Source organism: Oncorhynchus keta, chromosome 16 (genome assembly GCF_023373465.1).
Source record: "Oncorhynchus keta strain PuntledgeMale-10-30-2019 chromosome 16, Oket_V2, whole genome shotgun sequence".
In the NCBI taxonomy this organism is placed as follows: domain Eukaryota; kingdom Metazoa; phylum Chordata; class Actinopteri; order Salmoniformes; family Salmonidae; genus Oncorhynchus; species Oncorhynchus keta.
Genome location: NC_068436.1, coordinates 7,222,382 through 7,234,311, shown reverse-complemented (window position 1 = coordinate 7,234,311; position 11,930 = coordinate 7,222,382). Strand labels below are relative to the sequence as shown.

The 11,930-nt window shown below is 43.3% G+C and overlaps 1 protein-coding gene across 1 annotated transcript in view; it reads right to left on the bottom strand.

Annotated features, from left to right (window-relative positions):
• Positions 1-877: 877 nt before the first annotated feature.
• Positions 878-11,930, bottom strand: part of LOC118395530 (sorbin and SH3 domain-containing protein 2) — a 116,620-nt gene continuing 105,567 nt past the window's right edge. The window contains 6 exon segments of the mRNA XM_052464343.1: positions 878-3,403; positions 4,708-4,814; positions 5,266-5,303; positions 8,027-8,686; positions 9,055-10,292; positions 11,594-11,819. Of these exon segments, the coding sequence (XP_052320303.1) occupies positions 3,342-3,403; positions 4,708-4,814; positions 5,266-5,303; positions 8,027-8,686; positions 9,055-10,292; positions 11,594-11,819 (2,331 nt within the window). The 3' untranslated portion in view covers positions 878-3,341.

Sequence of the window (11,930 nt, the reverse complement as noted above, 5' to 3'; positions counted from 1 at the left end):
CAGCTTAAACAGAAGGCTCTGATGGGGACGATTTATGCCGAAACATAAGCTTTTTGTTTGTTTGTCCAATCAATTCAAAATCAGATTTACCCAGCAACAAAGGGCTCCTTTGTCTTTATTCTGATAGCCACCAGTTGAAGTATCCCGGGCAAATTATGTTTTTTGGATAAATAGTTTAATTACATACAGTATCAAATGTACAGAAATTCCTACGTTGACAACAGCACTAGTTATAACTACCGTAATAACCATGTTTTTGTCACACCAGTGAGAAAAGAAGTTCGCCTGCTTTCAGACTTTCCAAAGAGAGAAATATTGAAATGATCAGGCAGAATTTATTACGAATACAGAGCCTAAAAAATCGTAAATTAAAGCAGAAAGACTTGTAATAAGAATGTCATTGGAATGCATCCACTTGAGTTTACATTTGGACAAAGCTAAGAATCTGCACTTCTTGGCCCCCTTTCAGATCCAATATAAACAACTCCAATGGGAGCCGGGGATCCTCCATGTCTTCAGTCCAAATACTTTAAAGTCCCCCGAAAGTGGTAGCAAAGGCAGACTATAAATATTTTAAACGTTACAGTCTATCCTTATGTTATGGGTAAAGTACATTCCCTTCTACTCAATTTTGTTCTCCAGAGCGGTTATCCCTGTTAACACTACAAGGTACCACTTTACATTAAGGTACCCTTCATAAAAGAGAACCTTAAAGTAGTGTAACCCACTACAAAAGTGTTCTGTTTTTGCATAAATGTTATTTATTTTTGCACCATAGGGATAATGGCGGTATGGCTGTTTGAGGCAGATGAGGTGGATGAAGGAAGAGGTGGTGTGAAAAAATGACAAGCAGAAAGAAAGGCAACTCAAACTGACGGTGGGTGAGAAAAATAAGAGTTTATAAAGCAGTGGATCGGTGTCGTCGATTTACAGCTCCATACAAAAGACGTACAAAAAAAGCCGCCAACAGACACGCAGTGCTCTCACATTCCAGGGTCGTGTTCATTGAGGATAGCAACGGGAAACGTTTGCAACAGAATATGAAAATGTGCATTTCTTATTGGACATGTCCAGGGAGTCCGTTCTCTTTTGGTGCCTAAATGAACACGACCCAGGGAAGAGTGAATGAAAAGGGGAAAAATAAACTAGAACAAAATCAACCAAAGACAGAAACAAAAAAATAAAATAATTACATATTAAGGTGCTTAAACGATTGTTCTGCAGGCAGTGTCCTTCCTATATGAATACATACTCATTTACACACGAAAAAGGCAAAAACAAAATGCCATAAATCATATTCATGGAACACAAAAAGTATGCCTAACCAATGTTATTCAAATACATTGTTATAAGCTATTGCAGTGACACTCTCTCTAATCGTTTCATTCATCCCGGACAGTAAAAAAGGTCGCCGTCAGAATTACCTATAGAGAAAAAAACTACTCCAGGAACTTAACTGTATAATTCAATCAAATTAATTTACACTGCTTATCTGATTATATTAGAGTGAAGTAAAACATCCCATTTTGGACAAAAGGCAACGAATGTTGCAACATTCCTAATACGGTATTCAACAGCAATCGTAAAAAGAAAACCTCGTCATCGAATAAAATAAACACCATTTCAAAAAAGGAGGGTTGTTTTATTGTTGAGACCTGAACGTTTGTTGTATATTGACAAATGTAAAATGTCAGACTTGACTGGGAACAAAAATTGGCCTATCTTATCTTAAACATGACAAGGGGATTTGCTGCGGTTGAAATTAGCCAAAAGTACACGTCAACTTTAGGCCACTTCAACTAAAAGAAAGTACACAAAGTAAGCTGAGAAACTGATGCTGCTCCATCCATTCCATGAGTTATATCTATGGACGGAGACGTCTAAATGACCTTTCATCAATATTCAATACTTTTCCCCCATTATAAACATCTATACATACAGAAAAAAGTGGGGAAAACTAGTTGCTTTTGCATATGTTTTTCCAAAGGTATCAAACTCCCAAAGCCCTATCGACAATCCAATCTAGCTTTCACTTGTAAAATCCGTAGTGTAACTCAGAAATTTTTACACGAGAGAGAAAGGATAAAACGCCAAGTCAACCAATCAATAAAATCCCAGATCTATAAATATTACTTCCATCAAAAGTACAAAATGTACTGTACTTGTTCAAGCAGAAGGGTTCAAAAGGAAATATCAACGATTGCCACTTCCACATTTGAAATAACTCATCCATATAGGAGTTTGCAAACACTAAATTGAAAAACTGGAATTGACTGTAGACCCATAGTGGGCAGATATCCAGAACCTTCCGGTGCACATAAAAGGCTCTGGATATACATATATGCATTCAATATCAATGCATTTGTCTCCAAACATGTCATACTCTATCCCATGGTATCCAGCAACACTTTTGGGTATCATGGATTACACAGCATCATCATTTTCACTGGGGAAATAGGTGAGTGTTCCTGTGTTGGGGTATGAACATGTAACATCGGATGAGGATTTTTGTACTAATAACGCTGTGGTTGTTTCGTGTTGCTTATTGAAAGTCGGTGTGGATAAGAGCATTTGCCAAATGACTAAACATTGAAAATGTGTTGCAATGTCCTATGACAATACTGCTCTGAAAATACCATGCCCTCCTATTACAGATAATACGCTTAGGGGGGGGGGGGTCTCTGTACTCATTTAACACTGAGGAAAAAGGGAAAAGAAACATGGCTGACATGATGATGTCAAGGCAATCCTGAGTGGCAGTTTACTTGGCATCTTTAACTCGCTCTTTACCACATTTGACCTCTCTGAATGTTACACAATCAACTTATCAATGCAAGTTATTACATTACTGGGTCAAAATAGATCTAATGAATCAAATAACAGCAGATGTCAACACTAAAAAGGTGGCCATCTTGTTTGGCTACCCTTCCTTCAGTATCTGAGGTGACAGGAATACAAAAGTATGGATCTTCTTCAACCTCTACTCCATCATTTAGAAAATAACTGTTTAGTTAGTGGAATAGTCTCCTGTAGAGTTGGCTAGTTAGAGCTAAAACAAAATACTTGCTGTGACGTCACACACGCTTGGGAAAGGCTTCTTGGATGACCCGATTAGTGGGGGCGTGTTGTTCCGGGGTGAGGCTTCCCCTAGGTACAGATCTAGGGTCAGCTCCACCTCCCCAATCCTAACCATAACCATTGGTGGGGAAAGTGCAAAACTGACCCAAATCAGTGTCTAGGAGCAACTTCATTTTACTCCGGGTTGGTTGTGTCCAATATGGGTTGTGCTAGAGATGGAAGGGTCCAAGTAAGGAGGGTGCGGGGGTGGACCGGATTCATCATTATAGTTTCTTGACGTAGTTTCCTGGGAAGGTTCCAAACTGCTTGCTCCGTCGAGAAGTCCCTTTGCAAAAACAGAAAAAACAGAGATGACATTCTCCACTGTATGTGGACACTCAACGGTGACACAACGAAACGTCGTTGTAGGTCGTACATGTAAAAGAGACCGTGTTTAATGAAGGCTAATAATAATAATAATAATCAACAATCGAATGTGTCCGTTTACACAGCTCACTAGAAGTGATTCAGTGGTTCTTATATGCAGAGAGAACTAGCCAGATAATTGCTGTATTAAATACCGTATTCAAATATTGCAAAAAAACACAACTGATTCCCTGCACCTTCAAAATACATTCAATGTTTAGTTTTTCAGCAGCTGTGCCTGTCTAGATTGCAGCACTCCTACCACACTGCAATATACTCAATATCCAGATCAGGAAACTAATGATCTCGTCCAGCTAAACATCCCATTGCAACATGGCTGAATGTTTAGGAAGGAAGGAAATACAAGGACCTAGAAGAGGGGGTGGAAATGTATTCTCAGTGCCACCAGTCTTTAGTGGATAATACTGCCATTTGGTATCCAGCTGAGTTGTCAAAATGGATTAAGTGGACATTTCAGAGTGGGAGAGGAAGTCCCTGTTCTGAAACAACTCCTAGCCCCTAGGCACTTCCCCTAGCTCCTAAGCACTTCTCCTAGCTCCTAGGCATTTTTAAATCTGAGAGGACTGAATAGATTCAGGTGGCAGAAATTCCAGCTTGCCTATCAGAGGGCAAGGTGGGACAATAAACACATTTCTTATCCTTATCAAAGTCTTTTAGTTGTACGCCATAAGTGCCTACAGGCTAGGGGTTGTTTCAGGATGGGGCTGAAGTGTGTTGTACTCAGGGCACAGGCAGTAGAACTAAAGGTAGTAGATCGCACAAGGAACTCGAGCACCACCAACTGGTGAGAGTGGGGTACAAGTTGAACATAAATGCCATTACAGTATCCACTGCTGCAAGTCTACTAACTGCAGGGCTCTCCAACCCTGTTCCTACCGTCTTGTAGGTTTCACTCCAACCCAAATCAAGCACACCGGATTCTAATAATCAGCTGGTTGACGAGATGAATCAGGTTAGTTACAATTGGGGTTGGAGCCAAAACCTACAGGAGGATAGCTCTCCAGGAACAGGTTTGGAGAACCCTCTACTACAGCCTACCAGAGCGCTGCACCCGTCGAACCTCCTTAACCATGAAACTATTTCCGATCTTTTGTCATGACTGGATAGAGAACAGCTTAGCTTTTCAACAACAGCTTAGATTTTCAACAATCAAGTACGGTGATTCTGTGAGGAAAGGTTGACGCCATTATTCTCCTCTCTTACCGACAAACCAGCCGTCGTCACACTTCTCCATGACGTCCACGACGTCCCCCTCCTTCAGCTCCAGCTCATCCTCGTTACGGGGCAGGTAGTTGTACAGGGCCTGGAACCTGGAATGTGTGAGAAACATGGCTTTGTGATGAGATCATTATTAATGGTGGATGTTGATATAGGCAGGTAGCCTATATCAGAGCATTGGGCCAGTAACCGAAAGGTCGCTGGTTCGAATCCCAGAGCGGACTAGGTGAAAGATCTGCCGCGTTGCCCTTGAGCAAGGCACTTAGCCCTAATTGCTCTGAATAACAGTGAAAATAACAGGAACATGTATGTTGATGATAATGGTGATTGCAAAAGTATTTAGGAGGTTATGTTGACAGAATGTCAGACTCCAAATGAAATGCATGTAAATGTAGGACATCTGTGATGATATTGATATTGCTGAAGATATTGCTGATTACTAGAACAACCGATGGGGCCACAACCATGGAAATATAACCCACATAATAAGATTATTATTGTTGTGTCAATGATGACGGTGATTGAGATTCTACTGTTACTTACGGGTCTCCGCCACCATGGAGCAAATCCTGCACAAACCTCTGAGAGAGAGAGACAGAGAGAGAGAGAGAGAGAGAGAGAGAGAGAGAGAGAGAGAGAGACAGAGAGAGAGAGATAAGTAGTTTGACAAACAGTTGATATGGTGATATAAATCCACTGCTTTGAGAGTCACATTTATCCAAATTCAATAAACCCCCAAATCCACTAACAAAAACACACCAAGTCTCAAAGCTCAATCCCCTACAAAGAAAAAAACGCACCACAATGTAGTCAAAAAATATCATGCACTGAAATCCAGGGGTAACAGGGTATTATTAGAGAACAAAGATTACGTTCCCCACAATGCACAGCTGCTAGTGTCACGCCCCTACCCTTTGACCTCTAACAGGTGACATACAGGACCTTTCGGGTCGTGACGGGGCTACGGGAGGGTTTACCATCGACCGCGAGGAGGTCGTGCTTAAAAGGAGGCTGAGAACCAGAAATGCGACACAACAACAAGACAGACGGCCGTCAGCCTCCATTTTCAGAAAGAACAAGAGCAGCCATTTTGACCACAGAGAATCACTGGTATTGTCCCAAAGGACACCCTATTCCCTATATAATGCACAATTATGTTTACAAAGTTAAAGGTTAGTGCATTATATAGGGAATACATTGTAATTTGATACAAAAACACTTCAGTTGCAAACTCCTGAGCACTCATGCTGTATGCAAGGGCTGTCTTCCCATGTATACAAAGGCATACAGTTGAAGTCGTAAGTTTACATACACCTTAGCCAAATACATTTAAACTCAGTTATTCACAATTCCTGAAATTTAATCATAGTAAAAAAGCCCCGTCTTAGGTCAGTTAGGATCACCACTTTATTTTAAGAATGTGAAATGGCAGAATAATAGTTGAGAGAATTACTTATTTCAGCTTTTATTTCTTTCATCACATTCCCAGTGGGTCAGAAGTTTACATACACTCAATTAGTATTTGGTAGCATTGCCTTTAAAATTGTTTGACTTGGGTCAAACATTTCAGGTAGCGTTCCACAAGCTTCCCACAATAAGTTGGGTAAATTTTGGCCCATTACTCCTGACAGAGCTGGTGTAATGGAGTCAGGTTTGTAGGCCTCCTTGCTCGCACACGCTTTTTCAGTTCTGCCCACACATTTTCTATGGGATTGAGGTCAGGGCTTTGTGATGGCCACTCCAATACCTTGACTTTGACTTACCTTGACTCCAAACATAACAATGGTCATTATGGTCAAACAGTTATATTTTTGTTTCATCAGACCAGAGGACATTTCTCCATCGTCCCCATGTGCAGTTGCAAACTGTAGTCTGGCTTTTTTATGGCGGTTTTGGAGCAGTGGCTTCTTCCTTGCCGAGAGGCCTTTCTGGTTATGTCGATATAGGATTTGTTTTACTGAGGATATAGATAATTTTGTACCTGTTTCCTCCAGCATCTTCACAAGGTCCTTTGCTGTTGTTCTGGGATTGATTTGCACTTTTCCCACCAAAGTGCGTTCATCTCTAGGAGACTGAATGTGTCTCCTTCCTGAGTGGTGTGACGGCTGCGTGGTCCCATGGTGTTTATACTTGCGTACAATTGTTTGTACAGATGAACATGGTACCTTCATGGGTTACGCTGCTTCGAGGGTGCTGTTGTCGTTGTGTTCCTGGTTCGAGCCCAGGTAGGAGCGAGGAGAGGTACGGAAGCTATACTGTTACACTGGCAATACTAAAGTGCCTATAAGAACATCCAAAGGTTTAAGAAATACAAATGGTATAGAGAGAAATAGTCCTATAATTCCTATAATAACTACAACCTAAAACTTCTTACCTGGGAATATTGAAGACTCATGTTAAAAGGAGCCACCAGCTTTCACATATTCTCATGTTCTGAGCAAGGAACTTAAAACGTTAGCTTTCTTACATGGTGATCTAGAAGAAGAGTGCGCGGCTCTCTTTTATTTACAGCTTTCTTACATGGCACATACTGCACTTTTATTTTCTTCTCCAACACTTTGTTTTTGCATTATTTAAACCAAATTGAACATGTTTCATTATTTATTTGAGGCTAAATTGATTTTATTGATGTATTATATTAACTTAAAATAAGTGTTCATTCAGTATTGTTGTAATTGTCATTACTACAAATACAAATATAAAAAAATAAAAATTGTCCGTTTAATCGGTATCTGCTTTTTTTGTCCTCCAATAATCGGTACCGGTGTTGAAAAATCATAATCGGTCGACCTCTAATTATAAATGAAATAATCTGTCTGTAAACAACTGTTGGAAAAATTACTTCAGACATCTACTTTGTGCATGACACAACAGACTTTCCAAAACTATAGTTTGTTAACAAGAAATGTATGGAGTGCTTGAAAAACGAGTTTTAATGACTCCAACCTAAGTGTATGTAAACGTCCGACATCAACTGTACATAGTTTATACTGTATAGGTGATTTATACACCTCTTATAGGCTACACACAATACATCTAAAAGAAGCTAGCCTGGGTACACACACTGGTGCTCTCTCATTAACACTGGCATACACTGAGCATATGGACATCTGCAACCAGGCGTCCAACATGCTGCTAATTCACGCATTGTCATCACACAGCCGCACAACACACTTCACTGGTCCAACAGGTGATTAATACAGATGAATTATGGCACAACACACACAGTCCGTCAGGGTTCATTGTAGTTAGCTTTTCTTATCATTTTGCATAACGCAATAAGAGCACCTGCAGTGTCTTTTACCTTGATCTTAGGAGACCTAGGTTCTGGAAAGGGTACAAGTGGAGGGGAGAGAGGGAGAGGAGGAGAAGAGGGCGGAGGGGAGGATGGGAGCGCCCGTTGTGTGTCAGGGATGGGGGAGGTTGGAGAAGAGGGTTGGAGAGGAGGAGGGGAGACCAGAGCTTGACGTGAGGCCAAAAGGGAGGAAGAGGGAGGGGTGGGGGGAGGAGTAGTAGAGGATGGGCGGGAGGGAGGGAGGGGGGAGGTCGTGAGAGGTGGAGAGGTGAGAAGGGGTGAGGTCGTGAGAGGTGGAGAGGTGAGAAGGGGAGAGGTCGTGAGAGGTGGAGAGGTGAGAAGGGGAGAGGTTGTGAGAGGCGGAGAGGTGAGAAGGGGAGAAGAGGGTGAAGGAGAAGAGAGGTAGGAGGTAGAGATGAGGGAAGTGGGGGGAGGAGAGCAGGGTGGCACAATCTGTTGCGAGGAGGAGAGGGGAATTGGGGGAGGGGTAGGAAGATGGGACAGTGGAGAGGAAGGAGGCATAGCCAGGGCTTCAGCTGGTTGTGAGGCAGAGTAAAAAGCGGGGGATGGTGAGGAGGGAGGAGAGACGGGGGGAGGGAGGAGGGTGATGGGTTCCAACTGTGCCGGGTTGCACAAAGTGCTGTGACAGCGGGACGGATAGACATCAGCCTGGGAAGGGAAGGAAAATGTGACACCAATCACAGCCAGCGTCAAACCTCGAGCTGAATCAACATTCCAAAATGTAGGTTCAGTATCAAAGCATTACTCTGCATAATCAAGTAAAACGAGCCAGAAAAGGCATGATGTGAAACTACGGGGGTTAGGGTCAATTCCATTTCAATTCATGACTGAAAAGCCTCCATATATCCAAATGTACCAAAGCCCTGGTTAATCCTGTATTTTTCACTATAATAAGTACATCTTAATTTATTATCTAACTCTGTAAAACTGTTTGGTATTGGCTCGGGTTAGGTGTTAGCAAGCATTTGTGTATGCTTCAACTGAGTCTGAAACCTGGTCCACACATCATGCGCTACCTCTGTTTTCAGCCCCTCTCTGTGGACAGTTACAGTACCACAGTCTACATCAATGTTCCTTTCTTCTTCCTTCTCCTCTTCTTCCCCTCCTATAGCTTCCTCCTCTTCCTCAATGTACAATGTCATCGGCCTCTGAGACCCTGCCATCCACCTATTCACCCTTTTTGATTGGCTGTCCTGCGTGATGGACAGGGGCTGCGTAGTCACAGGCCTATGAAACTCCGACTCTAGCCTAACCCTGCTCTGTGATTCGTTGGTCAGTGCCACGGCCGGCCTGAGAACCTCCCCTCCATCTTCATCACACATGGGCTGATCCAGGATCATAGACAACAACTGATCATAGGGATCTTCCACTTGCTGCTGAAGAGGGGGGGGTTCCGTTTCTAGTTCTAAGGATACTGGCTGAACACTTGGCCTGTACCACAGCAACAAATCTGCGGGCGTGTCCCCCGGCTCGGGTTCAGTGCAGAAGAACCCCCCTCTGCCTGCTAGGGACAGTGGTTTGTTCTGTTCACTGTCCCTTAGGCCCCTCTCTTCGATGTATCCCAGGAAGGAGTCGGGCACGGGGGAGGCGGGGGGAGAGGAAGAGTCAGGAGGAGGGGGTGGAGAGAAAGGAGGGGCTGAGGGGGGGGAGTCTAAGTCAAACAGCCACTGCTTGACAGCCGGGCGGGAGGAGGCGAGACAACTGGATGCATTTCGTGGCGGAGGGGTGAGCCCTCGTTTGGGTGGTGCGGGAGGGGTGGCCCTCCGTTCTTGATCTTCCAGGAAAGGGAGGAGGATTGGGGGGAAGGGGGGCGGTGTGGGTGGTATGGGGGTATCGGAGGAGGGGGGGCTGAGGGTGAGGGAGAGCCACTCGCTGGTGACGGCCTGCAGACAGAGGGTCTTCACGGGAGGAGGGGGGGTGTGGGGGGAGGGGGGCGTGGAGCAAGGAGGATGGTGGTGATGGAGGGAAGGGGGGGTGGGAGTGCTGTTGAATGGCTCCGGAGGGAGAGAGAAAGAGAGAGAGGAGGGGGGGATAAAAAAGCAGAGACTTACACACCAGGAGTGGAGGGGTGTGAGGGAATGAGGGAAAGAAGAGATGTACACAATCCCATCCACACTCATTCTCCCCTGCCATCCAAACCCAACAGTACCCTCTCTCCATCTCATTTCATTCTCTCGCACGTACACACACACACACACACTTACTTCACCAGGCTCAAATGTTCTAAATGCATCTGGGTCCAGTTGTGTGAAGCCTCTCCGTTAAAGGGATAGTACAGAGATTTGACATATTTTGTTTCCTTACTGTGAAAGCAGTCTATGGACAAGGAGAGACTGTCTTCCACGCTCAAAACCTCTACTAGCATTGAAATGCTATCACTCTGCGTGGACAGGACTTCCTCTTTAAGCCATAGCATGTCGACAGCCACTTGAGACAGCATGGTACCCATGTAGGTTTCTTAAAGGGGAGGTAGTAGGATCCCTAACGCATTTACAGCGCTTAGGAAAAGCTTTACACAACGTCCAGAAAGAGGAAACTGTGCAAGTGACAAGACTTGCTTGAGTTTTAGGCTGGATATCTTTAAAGCACTGTGACAACTGCTGATGTAAAACGGGCTTTATATATTTATTTTTTTGGGGGGGAGGGTTGATTGATTAAGGGTGGGTTGCACCAATATGGTTTAAATTTACCTAGGATTAGAGCTAATCTAGGTTTCGTAAATCTAGGTTTATAATCAATCAGAGAATGTGTAAATCTGGATCAGTAAATCTATCATTAAAAGGTTTCAAACTATGATTAGTGACGTGTTACACCAATAGAAAAGGTATTTCGTGAGTTGAAAACGAAGTAGCTAGCCACAAATGAGGCCACAAAGTTGCTGTTCCCTGATAAAATAAACAATGTCACGTTAGAACTACTGTAGCTCCATCAATGAAAGGTTCTCACGGGTTGGCTGATTTGAACTAAAAATCTGTTATTTGCCAGTACTAGACAGAAAACTAATTTGTTAGCTACTGCAGCTAGCCAGTTTATGAACCAAGCTAGCTAGCGTACAATATCATGTATATTATATATACATATATATATATTATTACTTAACGTTATTTAGCCTTTTATTATTTGCCCGCTAGTCACCTGATCATGGCACGTCAAAGAAGTTCACATTTCTCGTCTTATGAAAAAAAAAACCTCTTGTCGGAGCTGATGGAGGAATTTAGTAACGTAGTGGAGGATAAAAATACAGACAACACCACTGTCAAAAAGAAGGAAGACACCTGGGCTATTTTAATCTAGGTTTCAAGTGAAAACTACATTTAGATTAGAGGAAGGATTTAATTTACCTAGGATTCATTTAAAAACTAGGTTTAAAATGTGGTGTAACAAGATTAATAGATAAACCTTGATTTAACCCAGATAATCCATGTTGGTGCAACTCACCTTAAGACTTAAAGGTAGTTTCAGTGAAATGACATCATTATACACAGCGGGGAAACTTGCTGCTCACTGACATAAAAAACAACAGACTGTCACTATAAGTCTTGTGTGGACTAATACAATATTCTTCTTCTTCTGTCTCTACCTTGGTGGGCGTGGAGCCCTGTGTCCTGTTGCTGGGGTAGCCGTGTGGGTCTGGCTGGTGGGAGGGGGCGGGGCTCTTGGAGGGCGAGCGTTTGACGATGTCTATGTAGGCCACAGGGAAGATGCCCTGCTTGGTGGTGTCTGGGATGTTCCCCTCGTACCAGTTCTGGTCCACCTGTCTCAGCAAGACTACCCTCTCACCCTGCAGATTATATACACAGACAGGCAGACACACACGGAAATTAAGACACGTCAGTGAACAGACATGCACATTGAATCATGCACAATCACACCAACACACACGCACAAATTC